Source organism: Hyla sarda, chromosome 3 (genome assembly GCF_029499605.1).
Source record: "Hyla sarda isolate aHylSar1 chromosome 3, aHylSar1.hap1, whole genome shotgun sequence".
NCBI lineage: Eukaryota > Metazoa > Chordata > Amphibia > Anura > Hylidae > Hyla > Hyla sarda.
Window position 1 is genome coordinate 182,489,389 of NC_079191.1, and position 22,291 is coordinate 182,511,679.

The 22,291-nt window shown below is 40.7% G+C and overlaps 1 protein-coding gene across 11 annotated transcripts in view; it reads left to right on the forward strand.

Annotated features, from left to right (window-relative positions):
• DLGAP2 (DLG associated protein 2) overlaps positions 1–22,291 on the forward strand; it is a 1,068,027-nt gene that overhangs the window by 711,993 nt on the left and 333,743 nt on the right. For 7 of the 11 annotated variants that reach the window (XM_056565692.1, XM_056565693.1, XM_056565691.1 and 4 more), the window contains one exon: positions 3,872–4,027. The exons of the other annotated variants lie outside the window; for them this stretch is intronic. In XM_056565692.1, the coding sequence (XP_056421667.1) occupies positions 3,991–4,027 (37 nt within the window). In that variant the 5' untranslated portion in view covers positions 3,872–3,990. The remainder of the gene's footprint in view (positions 1–3,871; positions 4,028–22,291) is intronic. 11 annotated transcript variants of the gene reach the window in all.

Genomic DNA, 22,291 nt, shown 5'->3' on the forward strand with positions numbered 1-22,291 from the left:
TGTTTATTTTACAGATGTTAATAAGGAAGTCTTAACCCCTTAAGGACATCCTGGTACGCCCATGGGAATTTCAGTCCCAGCCGGGCAGGGACCAGACCAGGATGCCTGCTGAAGTCATTCAACAGGCACCCCGTGCAAACCCCCAGCGATTTGCGGCGATTCTGGGTCAATCAGGTCTCTGGTGACCCGGAAAAAATTGGTGAATGGGGCTGTCCCAGACAGCCCCATTCATCCTTACCCAGTAGGAGTGGGATGGCAGGGGTGCCAGCTCACGATCACGTGATTGATCGGCCGGAATGACCGACCAATCACTACCCTGCTGGGCAGTGATCGGGGTGGCGATCGGGGACAGCGGGAGTCTCTTACCTCTCCCTGGCTCGGCGGTGGTCCCCTCAGGAGCGGCCACAGGAGTGGTGGCAGGAGCGGTGGCAGCAATGGCAGCGGTCCCGGTGGCAGGATACAGCAGGAGGTTAGGCCTGTTCACCTTCTGCTGTTGCTTAGCAACCACTCTCAGCATGCACAGCCAAAGGGCATGCTGAGAGTTGTAGTCTTGCAACAGCTGGAGTTCCAACTACAACTCCCAGCATACCCTTTGGTAGTCCGTTCATGCTGGGGGTTGTAGTTATGCTATGAAAAAGTGTGTATCCAGCTGTTGCTTAACTACAACTCCCAGCATGCACGGACAGCTGAAGGGCATGCTGGGAGTTGTAGCAGTGTGCCTCCAACTGTTGCAAAACCACAACTCTCAGCATGCCCTTAGACTTTCAACGCATGCTGAGTGTTGCAGTTTTGCAACAGCTGGAGACACACTGGTTAAGTAACTAACTCAGTGTTTTGCAACAATGTGCCTCCAGCTGTTGCATAACTACAACTCCCAGCATTTACGGTCTGTCAGTGCATGCTGGGAGTTGTAGTTTTGCAACAGCTGAAGGTTTGCCCCCCCCCCCATGTGAATGTACAGGGTACATTCACATGGGTGGGGGTTTACAGAAAGTTTTCTGCTGCAAGTTTGAGATGCAAATTTTCCGCCGCAGCTCAAACTCCCCGCAAGAAACTCACTGTAAACTCTCTCCGATGCAAATGTACCCTAAAAACACTACACTACACTAACACAAAATAAAAAGTAAAACACAACATATACCCCTACACAGTCTCCCCCCCCCCCTATAAAAAAAAAAGTCTTGTATGGCACTGTTTCCAAAACAGAGCCTTCAGCTGTTGAAAAACAACAACTCCCAGTATTGACTGACTGTCAAGACATGCTGGGAGTTTTGCAACAGCTTAATTTTTTACACTAACATGCTGGTGTTGTCCCGTACTTTTAATTTTCACAAGCGGTGAAAGAACCCCAAAATTTTTAACGCAATTTATCCTGAGTATGGAACATCCCCATATGTGGGTGTAAAATGATCTGCAGGCGCACGACATGGCTCAGAAGTGAGAGTGCACTATGTACATTTGAGGTCTAAATTGGTGATTTGCACAAGGGTGGCTGATTTTACAGCGGTTCTGGCATAAACACAAAACAATAAATATCCATATGTGACCCCATTTTGGAAACTACACCCCTCACGGAATGTAGCAAGGGGTATAGTGAGCCTTAACACCCCACAGGTGTTTGACGACTTTTCGTTAAATTGAGATGTGTAAATCAATTTTTCACTAAAATGCTGGTGTTACCCTACATTTTATATTTTCACAAGGGAGAATAGGAAAAAAGCCCCCCAAAATTTGTAGCCTCATTTCTTCTGAGTAAGAACAGACCCCATATGTGGATGTAAAGTGCTCTGCGGGTGAACTACAATGCTCAGAAGAGAAGGAGCGCCATTGGACTTTTGGAGAAAGAATGTGTCCGAAATTGAAGGCCATACGTTTTTACAAAGCCCACATAGTGCCAGAACAGTGGACCACTCCCACATGTGACCCCATTTTGGAAACTGCACCCCTCACGAAATTTAATAAGGGGTACAGTGAGCATTTACACCCCACAGGTGTCTGACAGATGTTTTGAACAGTGGTCCGTGAAAATTTTTTATTTTTCATTTGCACAGCCCACTGTTCCAGAGATCAGTGGGGTGTAAATGCTCACTGCACCCCTTATTAAATTCTGTGAGGGGTGGAGTTTCCAAAATGGGGTCACATGTGGGGGGGGTCCACTGTTCTGGGGGCTGTGTAAATGCACATGGCCCCCGACTTCTATTCCAACCAAATTCTCTCTCCAAAAGGGCAATGGCGCTCTTTCTCTTCTGAGCTTTGTAGTTCGCCAGCAGAGCACTTTACATCCACATATGGGGTATTTCCATACTGAGAAGAAATGGGGTTACAAATTTTGGGAGGCTTTTTCTCCTATTACCCCTTGTGAAAATGTAAAAATTGGGAAAAACCCAGCATTTTAGTGAAAAAAATCAAATTTTTCATTTTCACATCCAACTTTAGCGAAAATATGTCAAACCCATGTGGGGTGTTAAGGCTCACTGTACCCCTTGTTACGTTCCTTGAGGTGTGTAGTTTCCAAAATAGTATGCCATGTGTTTTTTTTTTTTTTCTGTCCTGGCACCTGATTCTGGTTCTGGCTTCCTAAATACGACATGCCCCCCAAAAAAACATTTCAGCAAAATTTGCTTTCCAAAAGCCAAATGTGACTCCTTCTCTTCTGAGCATTGTAGTGCGCCCGCAGTGCACTCGACGTCCACACATGGGGTATTTCCATACTCAAAAGAGATGGGGTTACAAATTTTGGGGGGCATTTTCTCCTATCGCCCCTTGTAAAAATGTAAAATTTTGGGGAAAAAACATAATTTTTGTGAAAATGTTCTTTATTTACACACCTTTGGGGTATTAAGGCTCACTGAACCCCTTGCTACGCTCCTTTAGGGGTGTAGTTTTCAAAATTGTATGCCATGTTGTTGTTTTTTTTTTCTGTTCTGGCACCATAGGAGCTTCCTAAATGTGACATGTTCCCCAAAAACCTTTTCAGACAAACTCACTCTCCAAAACACCATTGTTGCTCCTACCCTTCTGAACCTTGTAGTGCACACGCAGAGCACTTGACATCCACATATGAGGTATTTCCTTACTCGAGAGAAATTGGGTTACAAATTTTGGTGGGCTTCTCCTTTTACCCGTTGTAAAATTTCAAAAACTGGGTGCACAAGAAAATGCGAGTGTAAAAAATGAAGATTTTGAATCTTCTCCTTCACCTCGCTGCTATTCCTGTGAAACACCTAAAGCGTTAACACACTTTCTGAATGTCATTTTGAATACTTTGGGGGGGGGTACAGTTTTTATAATGTGGTCATTTATGGGGTATTTCTAATATGAAGACCCCTCAAATCCACTTCAATCTGAACTGGTCCCTGAAAAATTCAGATTTTGAAAATGTGAAAAATTGGAAAATTGCTGCTGAGCATATTGTATATGTGAATCAACATATAATTTATTTTGTATGTCCATTTTCCTTATAAATAGAGAGTTTCAAAGTAAAAAAAAATCTAATTTTTTATCACATTTTGGGATTTTTCACCAAGAAAGGATGCAATTAACGCTGAAAATTTACCACTATGTGAAAGTAGATTATGTCACAAAAATCAATCTCTGAATCAGAATGAAAAGTAAAAGCATCCCAGAGTTATTAATGCATAAAGTGACAGTGGTCAGATGTGCAAAAAACGCTCTGGTCCTTAAGGTGAAAATGGGCTTGGTCCTTAAGGGGGTAAACTGTGTTTAGGATATAAGTATGTTTTTAATGATAATGCGGAATTCCTTTTCAAGTATAATGTATTGGATTCGTATTTCACATATATCAAAAAGAGAATAGAGAGAAAAGTCCCAGAAAACAGCATCTAACAAATATAATTTAATTCCTCGACAGCGCAACATAGAGATCAGATGGGAGGGAGGCAGTGGACTTTATCTGGACTTCCAAAAGGCAATTGTCCCTGCACCATACAGGAATTTTAACAAAAATGGCATTGAGGGATATATACTGAGATGGATAGAAAACTTTCTTGGCGGAAGAAGACCGAAGGTCAGTATAAACAATGTCACTGCGAGTCACACAGCCTGCGTTTTCTTGTGTAGTAATACCGGTGTATAGAGATGAGTTAATAGGTTCACCAATGTGATTCAGCTGACTGGTCAATTCACAGATTCACCAGTCCCTAGAATACAGTGGGTGAAATGATTTCCTGAAAAGCAACATCAAGAAAACAATTGAGTCTGCCAGTGTATATAACTTCACATAAACTCTGATCATTAAACTGATATGTCAACATGTAGTTATGTTGTGTAATTCTTATAGAATCATGTGCAATATCATCTAAGGAGAACAGACTAAAACATGGTAAGAAGTGTAGCATATGCAGTTAATATTGTAGCCATACACTGATATACTTATAACATACCTTGTACATGAGAGGTCACACAGACATCAGAGGATCCCTTTGCAAGAACACTATATGAGCGCCATACTCTCCAAAACCACCATAGTTCACTTTTACCTTATACGTGAGAGCACACACAGACAACAGAGGATCCCTTTACTAGTACACTACATGAGTGCCATACTTTCCAAAACCATCATAGTTCACTTTTCTCCCGCATGTCCCTTTAGCAAGCCCCATGCCAACAAGCACATTTCTTTAGTGGATTTCACAAGCCCCTTGCAGGTAGTCTAACAGACAGTAAGAGTTAGTATTATTACTTACTAGGCTCCTGTGCTACTGCCCAGTTGTACATATTGTATGCCTATCTCTCCAAGTCTGCCCCCCCCCCCCCCCAATTGTGCTTCTATATTGAGTAAAACTGTTTTGCTCTGTAAAACTCCAATATTAGATATAGTCGTTCATACATTTATAGGACTGGATGTGTCAACTCTGTATTTATTCTATCATAGAGGTTTCTTGTGAATGTATAGAAATAGACTGTTTGAATTACTATGTTATCTAAAAAACATAAGGCAGTGTTCCACAACCACACTTGGTTACACAGCTGTTGGCAGCTACAGATACTGTTGTGTTGCAGCCACGTTTGCAGTACTTGGTGCTACAGTCAAAACCATATAATTGTTTTTAAACTTATTTTTATTGTGAAAACAAGTGCACGAGAGGAGCAATGCACATATGGGTACAACAAGATCAACAAAAAACAATAATGTACATTCTTCTTTTAAATACTTTTTTTTATATTTGCATTTAAATATAACTGGATAGCATTTTTTCCCCCTGTATTTAAACATGCCAAAACAGTGTGTATTTAACATGACAATAATATGCTAATTATATTTATTGTTGCTTTGACCAGTTTTGTAAATTATGTTCAAAATAACTTTTCAAACTAGTTAAAATTAGACCGTTCAAAATGACTTTCCCCATTGGAACCAATTTTTAAAAAAGAAATTTAATCTGAAACGCATTAGTATGTAAAAACCTATGACTGAGAATCCCATGACTCTCTCTAAAACCTGTGAGAGACAATTAAAAGTAAATGATGTTGAGTCTTTAATCTTGAAAATGTACTCCAAGCATTTCTGCTGGTTCTATAGTGGTGGGTGGTTTACTTGGTAAAGTTGGTCAGAAGAAAAAGCTAATTAAGTCATGTCAGGTATTCAGAGACAGACACAAATATAGGTAATATCCAAAATAAATGATAAGTGCATTTTAAAAATAAGGGGGAATGTGAGACAGTGAAAGGACTAGTGGTCAGTGATGGCTATATTTTCCAAGTAACCTGTCATAGGTGTCTAACATGTTTCAGGAAGCTTATACAGTGGGGCAAAAAAGTACTTAGTCAACCACCAATTGTGCAAGTTCTCCCACTTAAAAAAATGAGAGGCCTGTAATTTTCATCATAGGTATACCTCAACTATGAGAGACATAATGAGAAAAAAAAATCCATAAAATCACATTGTCTGATTTTTAAAGGGGTTCTCCACTGGAAAACATTTTTTTTTATAAATCAGCTGGCGCCAGAAAGTTAAACATTTGTAAATTACTTCTTTTTAAAAATCTTAATCTTTTCAGTACTTATCAGCAGCTGTATACAACAAAGGAAGTTCTGTTCTTTTTGAATTTCCTTTCTGTCTGACCACAGTGCTCTCTGCTGACACCTCTGTCTATTTTAGGAACTGTCCAGAGTAGGAAAAAATCCCCATAGCAAACCTATCCTTCTGGACAGTTCCTAAAATGGACAGATGTGCACTGTGGTCAGAAAGAAAGGACAGTGGAGTACCCCTTTAAATAATTTATTTGCAAATTATGGGGGAAAATAAATATTTAGTCAATAACAAATTTCATCTCAATACTTTGTTATAAACCCTTTGTTGGCAATGACAGAGGTCAAACATTTTCTGTAAGTCTTCACAAGGTTTTCACACACTGTTCAGTCGTCCTGTTTTCTTAGCAGAAAAACAGCCCTAAAGCAAGATATTCTATGCTTCACAATACGTATGGCGTTCTTTGGATGCAACTCAGCATTCTTTCTCCTCCAAACACAACGAGTTGAGTTTTGACCAAAAAGTTCTACTTTGGTTTCATCTAACCATATGACATTCTCCCAATAATTGTCTGGATCATCCAAATTCTCTCTAGCAAACTTCAGATGGGCCAGGACATGTATTGTACAGGCTTAAGCAGGGGGACACGTCTGGCACTGCATGATTTGAGTGCCTGGCGGCGTGGTGTGTTACTGATGGTAGCCTTTGTTACTGTGGTCCCAGCTCTCTGCAGGTCATTCACTAGGTCTCCCCTTGTAGTTCTGGGATTTTTGCTCACCGTTTTTATGATCATTTTGACACCACGGAGTGAGATCTTGCGTGGAGCCCCAGATCGAGGGAGATTATCAGTGGTCCTGTATATCTTCCATTTTCTAATAACTGTTCCCACAGTTGATTTCTTCTCATCAAGCTGCTTGCCTATTGCAGATTCAGTCTTCCCAGCTTGTTGCAGGTCTACAATTTTGTTTCTGGTGACCTTCAACAGCTCTTTGGTCTTGGCCATAGTGGGAGTTTGGAGTGTGACTGTTTGAGGTTGTGGACAAGTGTCTTTTATACTGATAACAAGTTCAAACAGGTGCCATCAATACAGGTAACGAGTGGAAGACAGAGAAGACTCTTAAGGAAGCAGTTACAGGTCTGTGAGAGCCAGTAATCTTGCTTGTTTGTAGATGACCAAATACTTGTTTTCCACCATAATTTGCAAATACATTCTTTAAAAATCAGACAATGTGATTTTATGGATTTTTTTTCCTCATTATGTCTCTCATAGTTAGGTATAACTATGATGAAAATTATAGGCCTCTCTCTTTTTAAGTGGGAGAACTTGCACAATAGGTGGCTGACTAAATACTTTTTTGCCCCACTGTATGTCATCCAGGGAGAGCCAGGTGAGAGGTAAAAATCCAGGAATCTCTGTTAAATCCCTAGCAGGTCAAAGCTGCTAAGGGACTTTTTTCTGTTTTGGGACCTGGATTTTATTGTAATTAAAGGCGGTTTGGTAGTGGGGCTTATCATTCCCTTATTGGCCAGTCCAGATTTTCAGTATGGTCTAGGTCTGCAGCAGTGCTGGACGTAGTCTATTACTGGGCTTTCAAAAGGGTGTAACTCAGTCTGCAGGAGAGGTAGTGAGGGAACTTAATCTCTGCTGGGCGAGATAAAGACTGAAGTCTGCTAGCTTCCTGCGGAACACTTGAATAGTGCATGAATAATATTTAGATGTCTACAGTTTGGTTGAGTGTCTGGTAGGAAGTCACCTGTATAGCCAGGGAACATTTATATATAGTAAGTGCTTTGACAAGCAGAAGTGCATGCATGATGGTGAAGCCTGTCTGTGACTATTTTTGACTGCTGTTTTACACTATTTGCTTGGCTCAACTGAGCCTATCTCCCACAGGAGATCTATGGGAGGGTATTCATCTCTTGTAAAATTTACAAAGATATTGCACTCTTAAGACAATGTATTAATTCATTAAAAGGCCTTAGCCTTTAAATGAATCAAGTAAATGTGATGGCCACCAACAATTTACTAAAGACAGTACATGACTTCCGGACAATTTTTCTTTCTATTGGTCTATTTTGTGTATATAATGTATATAGACAGTCTGTCTGGGATGAAATCACCCTGAACAAAGGTTGTGTACTGAAACACGTGTTGATATGGCGCCATCCTTGTCCTTATGCTGGTTTTTGTTGTTGACTTTATACTGTCTGTATACTGTGTGTATATGGTGATGGTAACTGTTAGCACTTTTAAACTCAGCACTTTTGTTTTACACAGGCAGGCTATACATTACTCTTACTATATATTTAACCTGTTGCATTTCTTGTATCTTATGATATTTTATCATTTTTGCTGCCATGAATGCATGATATATTTATATTGTCGCAGTATGTTTTTTCCAGTGTTGTCGCCTTCTTTGTGCGATTCCTCAATTTTTTTATGTTGTTCATGAATTTTATTACTCTTTATATAAATTATATTTGTATCCCAATGACTCAGTTTTCCATATTTTGTGGTTGGCCTTCACATATTGGCAGTATCACTAGTTTGTATTTACATTGTGATAACCAACTGCCCCCTATTTTTTGCATGTATATGTCTACAGATATAGCACAGATATACCAGATTTATCAATCACAATTGGTCCATTTGAAGATTAGAGATTCATGTATCTGTATAATTGAATCTTCACCTTGCAGAATGTGAAGCAGCTACACTTGCCTGTTATGTTTCTTCACAGTAACTCTTCTGTGGTCTGGTGGTGGCACTCCTTTAGTTCCAATGATAATCCGGCCTTGATGATATGTTTGTTGTGCCTGTCTGAGCTGTGATTGTTCACTGTGGGAAAATCTCTGCAGTTTTTCCCTTGCACAGTTTGATAAATCTGGGCCCATATGTTTGCTGCAGTTGTCTCTTGTATGTGCTGCACTTTTTTATGTGTGTGATGTATGTAATGTTTTTGATGTGTGTGCTTGTATGACATGTGTTGTGTTTCTGTGACCTGTGCACTTGTTTGGCATATGTGCTGCATATGCCTGATGTGTATAATGTGTATTTTTTTGTACATGTACAGGGAAGGGGTCCTATACACAATTATTTTCTCACAATGTCCACCCACGACACTTTCTTGTGTAGTCTTCTTTCCCTGTCTAGTTTCAGCTCCTGTTTTCATCTCTGCTCTTGTGCTCTAGCTCTCAAATCACTGCCTTTGTGGGGAATTGTATGACAGAAGTATCAGAGTGGCACAAAAATTAGCTCACCTTCACATCCTGTAACCACATGGATCCCATGGGGCACAAAAGAAATGCAAATTGTAAATGTAAAATCTATGCTACTTATAGTAGTGGGAAAAGCCATGTTAATTATTAATTGAGAAAGTTCATATTAAATTTTCCCCTTTGAAATTGTAAACTAGATGTAATCTGAAGGTAATGTTATAAAGCTAGCTGTAATAAACTTGTTAGGAATAGCAGAAATCTTCTAGCTATTCTCATTGTCAGTTGCTATGCAACCATCTCACAACTGATCTATTGCTCTGGATCAACCATCCTGACCACCAGCCCATGCTTTAGAGTGTAGCTTTTGTTTTTCTGCACTTTTGCGTGAATTATAGCATAAGCTTTGTGGATTTGAATTCTTCACGTATTACTTTCTTTGTGAGGAATACTCATTGAATATTCCTTGCACCTCTCTAGTGCCTTGTTTTAGACTAGTTTGTGGTTCTTTTCTTTGTCCTAGCTTCTTTTCTGTGTAATCCTGGTTTTGGTATTTTAAATTGCTGCTGTTTTACTTAGGTTTCTGCTCAACCTTGCTTCTCTGGGTCCTCACGGCTTCTTGTTGCTAGTAAAAATGTGTGCAGTTTCCATTAGGACATTGTAGGGACAGTGAAACTCATGTCTTTTGGCAGGTTATAGTTCAGGAAAAGATATAGGGAAAGATTAGGTAAGCTAGATGGGGTTAGTCCTTGTATTTTTTTTCTTTTCTATTTCTATCACTTCTGCTTCTATCTCTTGACTACTATTATAATCATTTATTTGTACCATCATATTGTACATACCATTGTCTCAGGTTACAGTTGTCTGTCGTTGTTTCCTAGCTTTGTTCTTGTTACCTGCCAGTAAAGATACATGCTTTTTTATGTTTTTCTTGCATCTACCTTTTCATAGTTTTGTCTCTAGTGTTAATCTGAGAAGTATCTGAAGGAGCCAAAAAAAGGCAACTACCATAGATGAAGCCCAGTTTTACATCTTGTGACCATTGTCAATATAGTAATCTCCCATACATTTGGGCTTGAAAATTCTCGTACAATATACTGTAGATCAACTGTAGCCAGCATTAAAAGGAGATTTCTTGGGTCCCCAAGAGGAAATGACTCTGAGAATCCTTTCAAACACCACCTGTGTGTATCAATTTTTAAATACATCATAATCATTGTTAGGGTACGTTCACATGGACGGATCTGCAGTGTATTTTATGCTGTGGATCCGCCGAAGATGGACCCCTACATTATGCCTACATCTGTGCCTGCTCACAGCTGCAATCTGCCGCTACGAGCAGACACGCTGCAATGTGCGAGTCGCCACACGCATGTGCAGTATACTCACACACATCACGATGTGTGCGAGTATACTGCGCATGTACACGGCGAATTGCACTCGCAAAATATGCTGCGGATCCGTCCATGTGAACGTAGCCTTAGAGTAGGGTCACACACAACAAATCCACAGCATATTTTACGCTGCGGATCCGTTGGTACTTATACAGGATATATCAGAGAGCAACCTTATTGGCTGTGAACAAAGTTCAGAACAGCCTAATATTAGATAATAAACGGCTGATAGTTATGCAACCATATAGTAAACTTATCAAGAACTCTATTATCAGCAATGTGTCTCTGCTAAGATAGTATCACAGATGCAGGCCCAATGGATGGTCACAGTCCTATGCAGGGAGTGTCATATGGGAGACGCTGTAGATATCACTGCTCACTGATGGAAAAAACGGCGACGTTCCCGGTCTATGGCCGGACCCAGGACCCAGCTCTGGTCCTGTCCCTGAAATAAGAAATAACTTTGCATCATGGATAGGAGTCGATTGGGCTCAGTAACAACAGTAAGTCTTCTAACCACATTGTCACCACAAAGGGTTAATGTAACAAACTTCATGCAGGTTTATAAAAACCCCTTTAGGGTAGGGTCACATGTGTCATACTAGGCTGCATACTGCTGCTATGTTTTTTCCTACCCATTGAAGTCAGTTGCTAGCAAAATATGCAGCTGAAAATATGCACATGCGCAGTGTACTCAGACATCGAGGCTACACCGCTATGTCTGAGTGCACTCGGTGACTCCCAACCCCCAGTGTGGTTGCTTGGAGTGGCGGATTGAGCAGGGCGAGCAGGTCGGAGAGGGGGGGGGGGGGTAAGGCGAGCAGGCAACAGTTGGAGGCATAATGTGGGTTGGGTCACCAGCGGATCTGCAGCGTATTTTGTGTGTGACCCTTAAGCTGCAGCAGTCTACCTCTGCCCTTGTATAATTTCAGAATGAATTCCTGTTGTTCCTGTATGTGATTCCGTGCATGACCCTGCCCTGACTGACAACCCCTAATCCAAAGTCTTAACAGAGTCACTGCTGTAGATTTAGTTGGAATATGTTTCTATACTCATAGGAGACCATCATGGAAGTTATGATGTGGGCTCTCACTATACTATACAGCTCTCATAAAAATAAAAAAAAGCTGTAAAAAGTGGACTAAAAAGTCACATATATGCAAAACTGGTACCGTTAAATAATACCAATCAAAACACTAAAATATATGGAAATAATAAGAAATGTATAGAGGTTAGCAGAAGACAATTTTAATCATACTTTTTTTTTAACAAAATAAGTTAGAATATTTTTTAAAGCAGCACAATAATAGAAAAGCACGTAAACATATCACTTTATTCTTATTGACTCACAGAATAAAAAGAACATGTCAGTTTTACTGTAAAGTACACTGCATTAAAATGAAAAATGTGCCAAATTGCGGTTTTCAATTAAATTTTCTGCCACAAATAATTTTTCTGTTGTGCAGTAAATTTTAAGGTAAAATGAAAGTTGTCATTTCAAAGTACAATTGGTCACACAAGAAAAGCAAGCCCTAATAATGGTTATGTGGGTGGAAAAGTAAAAGAGTTAGGAAAGCAAGGAGGAGAAAACAAAAACGCAAAAATTGGTCCTCAAGGGCAAAATGGGTTGTGTCCTTAAGGGGTTAAATAGCCAGGATTGTAAATTTTGTTAATATCAGCATGCTTGCTGAGAAACAGGTAGTGGAGCAGTGAAAAGCCACCTTGGGATAGGTTATACCAGACACCAAGGTCTTAAAGTGGTACACCAGTGGAAAACATATATATTTTTTTTATCAACTGGTGCCAGAAATGTAAGCAGATTTAGCAAACCTCTCCTGCTCCGTAAAGTTCCTGACATGGACAGAGGTGTCAGCAGAGAGCACTGTGGTCAAACAGAATAGAAATTCTAAAAGAAAAGAACGTCCTCTGGAGTATACAGCAGCTGATAAGCACTGGAAGGCTTAAGATTTTAAATAGAAGTAATTTACAAATCTGTTCAACTTTCTAAGATCAGTTTATTTAAAAAAAAATATTGTTTTCCACCGTAGTACCCCTTTAACTTAGTCACTGCTGTGTTTAATTGGAATCTATATTCATTTACTCATAGAAGACCATGGGAGTTATGTTCCTGTTACTTGAATTGCCTGATTTATAAATATCCCTTTTACAGCATTATGTCACTGGGCCTAGCTCATTAGATATACTGGATTTATCAGAATGTACAGTATGTCTTACAATGTCAGGCAGCCTTTACCATATAGTAATAGAAGGATAAATGAGCATCAATATTGTTTTGCACCACATTTATGTTTGGAAGTGTGCATAAACACCAATTTACTGCATATAGTATAAAACCTAGATTCCACATGCAGCCTGTATCCTGCCGTAGTCATTGGCCTTGGAGATGCGGTGAAGAAAATGGAGATAAATGAAGCAACCCGTGATGTTCCTCAGGAAAAAAAAAAAGATACATTGTGGCACTGTAATGGTACTCAATACAAGTATCCCAAATCAGACAAATAAAATAATGAAATATCTACTTTTGTTTTACATACACGTATACCTGAAACGGATGACTCATTTTAAGGGGGGACATCCCCTCTTTGTCAGGTCCTAATGGAGGCTAGTACAGATAAGATATTTATAATACATCTGAGATATAGTGTTGGGCTAATGGTGTGTATGTAAGTGAATGTTCATGATGCCAGGAGTGTTAATCCACCAAGGTTGGGGAAACCACTTGAAACTTTACTTCAGTAATTGCAGACACATGGTACAGACAGTACAGTTCAATAGTAGTGCAGTTTAGATGAAGGATACATTAGGAAATCATTCATTTCATTAATGGGCATTCTGGGACTTGTAGCCTTTATCGACTAAAACATGACTTATACTTGACTGGACTTGACTTGGACAGCCTTGACTTGGACAGCCTTGACTTAGCTAGCCTTGACGAGACTAGACTTGACTGACTTAGACTTAACTGAATTAGACTTGACTTGAAATCCAAAGTGGATGCTTACCACCAGTGTGGATTTTAGTGGACAGAAGTGGCCGGAGGATCTTTACTCACTTTATCCGTGGGTTGGCTATGCGATCTGTGAGACTCTTCTGTTCTCCCAAAAGCTTGACTGAACTTGAGTGGGCTTGACAGGACTGATGACCTGGTCGGTCGGATCCTAGTAAAGAATTGTGTTGTCCCGCTACCATACCGCACCTAGTGTAGAGGTCCCCAAAGTCAGAGTAACTACGTTCAGTTAGGGTTCCTCAGGTGGGACAGCCCCTAGTCGCCTCTCCTAAAGTCTATATTTAATAATATTAAATGTATATATTTAATAATTATATATATTCTATAGTAATGTATAGTACTTACCTTGTTCAGCGTCGCAGGACCTTCAGTCATGTGACCATGCTAGTAACCTCTATGGTATGTTGTAGGACCTTAGGAGGTCCTTGGGTCACGTGTTACCCACAAATCTCTGTAATGGTGATTGACATCAGTATGGACCAATTAGCATTACTCCAGCCCCTGCCCATATAAGGGAGCTGCGTGCAATTATCGCTCTCTTGGGTTGCTGCTCTTGTGGATGCCAGACTAACGGGATGGTGCTGCACAACTTTCAAAGACACGCTAGGCCTCAAAAACCTGCCGGCCTCAGCGGAACCAAAACCGTTAGTTCCCATCTAAATCCCCGCTAAAGCTAGCGTGACTACTGGACCGCAACTAACCCCTAAATCCAGTGGAGCAACACATAGTACTAAAAGACTCTAAATGCTAAAGTCCCAACCTTTGTCAATCTCCAAGGAAAGCTGTTGTTATGCTCAGAGACTGTTGTACTATTGAAGCTTGCAGAAAACCTTCAGTAAAAGTTAATACTGTTTCAGAAACTCTCCGGTTGTGGACAATCTATTCTTATCATCTACCTCCCTATCGCTCTTGGGAAGGGTGGCGGTAGGAAAAGCATTATTGAGGAGCCCTCACCCTGGCGTCACGGATAGCAAGGGTTAACAAGCACCCTTTAATTACTGCACAGCTACACTCCCCATACCCTACATCCCCCAGGCTATCACAGAATGATGCTGCGCAGAGATAGGAATTGTTGCAACTGGGTCTTTGGGCCTGTTCTCATGTGGTGAGGGACTGGTCACAGAGCATAGGTCTTGCCTAGACCAACGCTGCACAGGCACTGACTAACTAATTCCTCCCCGTCTGGACAGACCTGGCTGGAAAAAGGGCAGAAGGCCCTGATTGGCCAAAGTGCATGTGATTTCCCATGCATCCTCCTACATAGATAAAGTTAACTCTTTACATGACAAAAGCATACAATTACATTAAACAAATGAAAATTCAGTAAAGATAAGAGACCAGTACCAGTACAGCGGCACAACGTATCTTTTCCTTAGGAGAATCGCAGACTACTTCTGCACCAAGTTAGAAAAATTTGGCGCTGTTTGAACCCATGTGTTAATTGTTATATCCATATGGACATCCCTTCTGAGAACTGGATTGGTCCCTAGTTCAAATCTTATTAGTGTCACGATTCGGCTAGCTGGATGTGGATCCTCTGTGTCAGCGAGGGATTGGCGTGGACCGTGTCGGTGGACCGGTTCTAAGTTGCTACTGGTTTTCACCAGAGCCCGCCGCAAAGCGGGATGGTCTTGCTGCGGCGGTAGCAACCAGGTCGTATCCACCGGCAACGGCTCAACCTCGCTGACTGCTGAGAAGGCATGGGAAAGAAGGACTAGACAGAGGCAAGGTCAGACGTAGCAGAAGGTCGGGGCAGGCGGCAAGGTTCGTAGTCAATGTGGATAGCAGAAGATCTGAAACACAGGCTTTGGACAGCACTAAACGCTTTCACTGGCACAAGGCAACAAGATCCGGCAAGGAAGTGCAGGGGAAGTGAGGTAATATAGCCAGGGAGCAGGTGGAAGCTAATTAGGCTAATTGGGCCAGGCACCAATCATTGGTGCACTGGCCCTTTAAGTCTCAGAGAGCTGGCGCGTGCGCGCCCTAGAGAGCGGAGCCGCGCGCGCCAGCACATGACAGCCGGGGACCGGGACGGGTAAGTGACTTGGGATGCGATTCGTGAGCGGGCGCGTCCCGCTATGCGAATCGCATCCCCGCCGGCAATGTCAGTGCAGCGCTCCCGGTCAGCGGGTCTGACCGGGGTGCTGCAGAGAGAGAGACGCCGTGAGCACTCTGGGGAGGAGCAGGGACCCGGAGCGCTCGGCGTAACAATTAGTATATAATTGGATTATTTCTATTTGTATAAAATGTATTCGTGCATGATCATCATGAAATGATGTTTTTATTTGGTATGAAGGAAAGTTGTTTTTTGCTATCTGTAAGATGTCACAATGTAACCAACATATTGTATTGTTACCTGACAGAAGCCTCAGTCAACATGACAGAAATGTCAATTTAAAATTTCCTAGGGGATATAATTGGAGATTAACCGCAGAAAATATTCTGTAACAGTATAAGCCATGTGACAGTATACAAAAGTACAGCGAACATAAAGCCAAACTACTAACTATAATACAGTAGATCTAGTAAACTAAAAATCTTATCAATAATAGGTTTTTACGAATGAGCACAATTTTGGGAACTGTCACCAGATTCAATACCATAGTATACCCACCTCTCTTTTGTATCTGTTTCTTATAAACATTATGCTATTATTATCTCTGCTGTAGGTGGTGGAATGACTGGTGATCTGTAACTTTGCCTAGGTATTATTGACTGGAAACTTCAACTCCTGGGCATGCAACAGTTTCAGAATTTATATGGCATGTATATATTTTATTACATGCATGGTGAGTGAGGGCGGGCTCAGTGCTTACCTTGGACATCCCCTTTCCTGAGCAGTGGATGTCCGAATGGGTGAGCATCAGAACAGAGGGATTTGTGAGCCAAATACAGAAGTCAGACACATAAAAAAAACATGTGAAGCATCTGCCTGACCCAGTGAGTAACATATATAAGCATTGTTTGTTTCCTGTGATATGACAGGTAAGCTTTTGAGCTCAGGAGGCAGAAACCCAGACAATTAATTAATCAAGGTAGCTGTTCATCTAACTTGGTAGCTAGAAGAGCTACTGCCCCTAGCACATGAGTCTAGGGGTTTGAATCCTGACAGAATACCTTACAGCAGCATTAATTATATTGTAAAATGTTTCAATTACAGAAGATCATACCATTTTTTTTATTAAATATAAAAAAGTAGTGTAAAAATGCAACAGTTTCCATAGCCTTTACATTTTTAGGGGGAATTTACTAAGAACAGTGTTTTGCACGTCAGTGTTCTAAAGTTTTCTGCAAGATCATAGAAAACTGTGAGACAGTTGCTGACTTGCTTTGCCGCAGCACTTCTTCCATCTCGCAGAAAACTGTGCACATATCAGGCACTGGAGGAGAAGGGTACTGACACCGGTGGCATTTTCTACAATCTTGCCAAACACTTTGGACCACAGAGCAGGGAAGAGGAAGGGGGAGGGCACTGATAGCCAGTTACTGCCGGCTGCGCTCTGCTCAGTTTTCAACAAGATTGTAGAAAACACAGCTCTCTGTCAGTGCTATCCTCCCTATACTCTAAAGTTTTCTGCGAGATGGAAGATGCAAATTTGAAAGAAGGTGTGCAGCGGTTCGGCGAATCAGCAACCATCTCACAGTTTTCTACGATCTAAAAGAAAACTTTACAACACCAGTCTGTAACAAAATCATGTTGCCGCTGGATTCGGCAGATTCATTAAGAGGCACACATTTGCTAAAGGGAATCTGCTCATCAGAGCTACGTTCACACTGCCGGTTGTCTCTGGCAGTGTAAAGCCCATTATTTTAGGGTCGCGAAAGGCTGGAGAAAAAATAGTGCTTGCACCGTCTTTTGTTACGGCTTTTCTCTCCGAAAATAATGGCGGCTATAGAATACAATATGGTCCATCAGGACCCGTTATTTGCCGGTATGCTCCGGCAGTGTGAAAGGGGCCTAAGCTGTATTTGCCTCTAAGAGCTGTACAGAACCCCATATGTTGATCACGGAGGGGCTTGGATATATGGACCAGCAAGAGCTGAGAAATTATAAAGAAATGTTATAAGTTTTGCAGCCGCTGCCACCAGCTCCAGGAAAGGTACAGCTTTTATATCCTAACAACTATCCAATGGTGTCTGCAGTTTTTAGCAGAAAATACAAAAATACAGCAGAGAGATTCCCTTTAATGAATTTGGCACTACAGCTGCTGCCTGAGAATTGTATGTAGATTTACACTATAATTTATATTATCAACCAGCATAAACCATTGAGGCCCAGCCTCCTTTTATGTGAAGCAACACCTTCTTTTTCAAAGTGGTAAACCCATCAGATTTTTGCACAAATGCACTTAGCAATAATATTTTTTGGTGTAAAAACAATAGTAAATACACTCCATAATGTTTTTAAAATATGTAAAAAAAAAAAAATCAAACTGCAAAAACTTCTTCATAAAAACCTCTGATTTCAGTGCTTCTTTTGACATGGTTTTTTATGTGGCCTTTGAGATATTTATTTATTTTATCTCCCATTGATTTAATTATGAGCTTCCAGGCAGATTTCTGAAAAAGTAACATGTCACTACTTTTTTAGCATTGATTTTTAGTGCTGTTCTTGTTTGTTTTATTAAGCATTACCCATTGAAGTAAATTACTGCTGGAAACAATGGGGGAGATTTATCAAAATGTGCAGAGGAAAAGTTTCCCAGTTGCCCATAGCAGCCAATCAGATCACTCCTTTAATTTTTAGAACGGTCTCCGAAAAGTATAAGATGAAATATGATTTGTTGCTATAGGCAACCAACTTTCCTACTTTTCCTCTCAACAGGTTCTGATATTTCTCCCCCAATGGGGCATTTTTTGGTCCAGCGGTGCGAGCCTCATTCAACTTCCTGGGGACGGGGCGTATCACCAGCCGGAGCAATGTCCCGACCCGGCCGGTGATAGGCTGAGCCCACTCTCATGTAAGAAGCCGGCCAGAGCTCCTTACATGACAGTGGGCTCAGCCTATCACCGGCCAGGGCGGGAAATCGCTGTGTCCGGTTATATGCCGACGGCGCTGCGGCCGGGGATATGCCGACGGCTCCTCGGCAACCCCCGTCCGCAGGTAGTTGAATTAGGTTAGAACGTGAGGTCGGTACCAGACCAATGGGGGCTCGTAGGAAGGTATGTTAAAATGTATTTTGTTTATTTTTGAGGCCCAGGCACAGTAATATATAAATGTCTAGCACTACAGTTGTCTTTTAACATCCTCTGGAGAAAAAAAATCAATTATCTATATTATTTGTCAAATATTTTTACATGTTTAATGCTCCAAAGAGCCAAGATAACTTCATTATAAATCCTATTACTTTGAGGTAACTCCTGTGTGTACTAAGTGCACTTACTGCCATATCTCTACCTACTTAAAAAGCCTTTTTATTGTAATGCAAGGTAATCTTTCCTGATCTAAAAGAACAGAGAACATACAAAGAATTGAATGCAGACTCATTACACTTTATGCTCTAAACAAATATTATTGCTGAAGAGCCTCCAGTTCCCATTGTGAGGATTTCCAGATCATTTGCCTGCTCTCCTATACACAATGTCATCAGCTCAGTTAATAGAAAGGGAATGGACAGGTATTTTGTCTATTTCTCTTAACATTTCATTCTCACAATAACTAAGGGTTTAAGCAGCTTAGCAGAAGTAATTATGTTTCGATCTCCCAGGGAGTTTAGCGCTGTATGCTCTAGTCTTCTAGAACAAGTCTCCCAGAGAGATGTCAAGACAGCGCACCAAAAATATATTATCAGTGATTGACGTATAATAAAACAATATGTTTTGTTGTATAAATAGACAAGTGGACAGGGATATTCTTTCCTAGCTGAAATCTGCTGCTTGTTTGCAGAATCAATTTCCTGTCTCTGTGACACTGACTCCTCAGACACTTTCACTAATGCCTGCCATTTACTAGGCTTTATATATTGCAGAATAGCTCTCTGGTTATGCCGTATTATTAGGCTATGTGAATAGCGAGGTTTTCCTCAGCACTAGTAACTTTTTATGTTTCTTTTGATTTACATGTGAATCATTCAGTCATATGCAGAGATGTCATTCAGTACTGTCATTGTCCGCAGCTGGGACCCTCGCAATCTCTGTGCAGCACCCAGCGTTCATTTACAACGCTGGATGCCGGCAGTGGGGGTCAAGACGTCACAAACAAGCCCCTCGTGATGTCACACCATGCCCCCTCAATGCAAGTCTATGGGAGGGGGCGTGGCTGTCGCCACGCCCCCTTCCATAGACTAGCATTGAGGGGGCATGGTGTGACATCACGTGGGGTGTGGTCGTGACATCATGAACCCCGCCAACCGCTCCAAGCGTTCGGAACAAAATGTTCCAAACGATGGGGCAGCAGAGTACCCCTTTATTGGTAAAATCCTCTTTACAGGAAGCTAAATGTGAGTCATGGCATTGTGTCTTGGCATACTAAAACCAAATGGAAGGAGGGAGTTGTTTAATATAGTATAACACACCCCTTGTCTCATTTCAGTTACAATTGTATTTGTCTACAGTTTAGACAAAACAACTTTCATATGGGGGCAGGGACAAGAGTGGGTAGAAGCCCTCCTATGCTCTGGAAAACCTGCCCCTTCCTCTTTTAGGCTAGGTTTCCACTTGTTTTTTTTTTTTTTACAAAAACGCCAATAAGAACACCCATTCTGCCGCATGGCGTTTTTTTTGTGATGTTAGCTGCAAGTCAATAGGGAACTGCAAAATGCCAAATCTACTTGGCGCTTTTCAGTTTGGCGTTTTTTTTTATCCTTTTGTTGTTTTTGGGCTCCTTGGCAGTTTTTAAAACATCCTCTGACAGACAACCCATTGATTTGAATGGACATGGTGTAATACTTCATTCCCCCTATTGCGGCACTGTAGGAAAATTGAATGCTATTTGCGAGGTTTCCCAACAAAGGAGGCAATTTGATATCTTCTTAGGACATGTTCATACAATGGAATTCTAATGTGGAATTCCATACGGACATTCCATTAGCAGAGTCCCTTTAATTTCAATGGGATTCTGCTGCACTGTGCACACAGCAGAATTTCCACGGTAAAACCCAGATTCCAGAGTCGGCAGAAAGAATAGACACGTATATTATTTCTGCGGAGTCTGCATGTAAATTCACTCTAATCTATCATATGGTGCATTTCCAAGCGGTCCTAGCTTCAGCATGTTCTGCCGGCGCTCTGCTGCCGGTTTAGTGTCCGTATGGAAATTTTCAGTGTGGACATTCCACCATTTCGACATAGCCTTATTGTCAAGGAACCCTTCATTCAAAGAGAAAAAGTTCAAAGTAGGCAACCTATATAAGGAAATTTTTTCTATAACTTTACATAAACGTCTGATACACATCAACCTTACATAGAAAGGTAAAAAAATGTATATAAAGATAAATGTTCTAAGCCATGCATTTCGATGTGTTTAACATTGTCCTACATTTTGGAAACATAGTTCTAAAAAATTATTGGAGAACAGAAAAATACTAACTCATGATAAAGCCAGTAAAGGTTTTTTTTAAGGGAATTAGGTTGAGATGGGGATAAAGCTGGTAAAAATTGGAAAATTGCTGCTGAACTTTGAAGCCCTCTGATGTCTTCCAAAAGTAAAAACTTGTCAATTTTATGATGCAAACATAAAGTAGACATATTGTATATGTGAAAAAAAAATTTAAATATTTTGAATATCCATTTTCCTTACAAGCAGAGAGCTTCAAAGTTAGAAAAATGCAAAATTTTAAAATTTTTCATAAAATTTTCCCATTTTTCACCAAGAAAGGATGCAAGTTACAAAATTTTTTACCACTATGTTAAAGTAGAATATGTCACGAAAAAACAATCTCAGAATCAGAATGATAACTAAAAGCATTCCAGAGTTATTAATGTTTAAAGTGACAGTGGTCAGATGTTCAAAAAATGGCCGGGTCCTAAGGTGTAAAATGGCTGGGTCCTTAAGAGGTTAAACACACCTGTGAGCTCTTCAATGCAGTAGACCAGTGTTTTCTGACCACGGTGCCCCCAGCTCTTGCAAATTCTTGCAGAATAATCTTCCACCCAACGGTTGCTCCACCCATTGAAGCAAAGAAAGGCTGCCTCTGAACACCTGCCTAGTGATGTAATTTCTCAGCCGCATTGCAACCTGGGAAAATAAGAGACAACACTCATTTTGCATGCTGTTAAAAATAAATGTTGGGGCAAAGATCACATAAGACTTGCAAGACCACCATGAAACACAGGTACAGACACTACATTATAAACTACACTAACTTTACAACCCCTGCAGCATAGTAAAAAAAAAATCCTGGAATACCCCTTTAAGAGTAAGCTACATTCAATTAGAAAATGAAAAACAAATGTACAACCCAAATGCATGACTTTGCACCAAAAATTATCTATATGTGATAACCTATAAGTTAGTTGCTTAGACTAAACAATGAAAGCGTTCCTCACTAGTCAGGAAGATGAATGGATTCCAGTGAACATCAATAGTAACAGTAATTAAATGAACTCTTTAACCATTTTCTTTTCCTTGATCTATTAAAACATGCAGAAAAAGCATCTGTTAGGATACTGTATGTGAACGGACACAAAACAATCATTTATATAGGGGACTAAACTGTATTT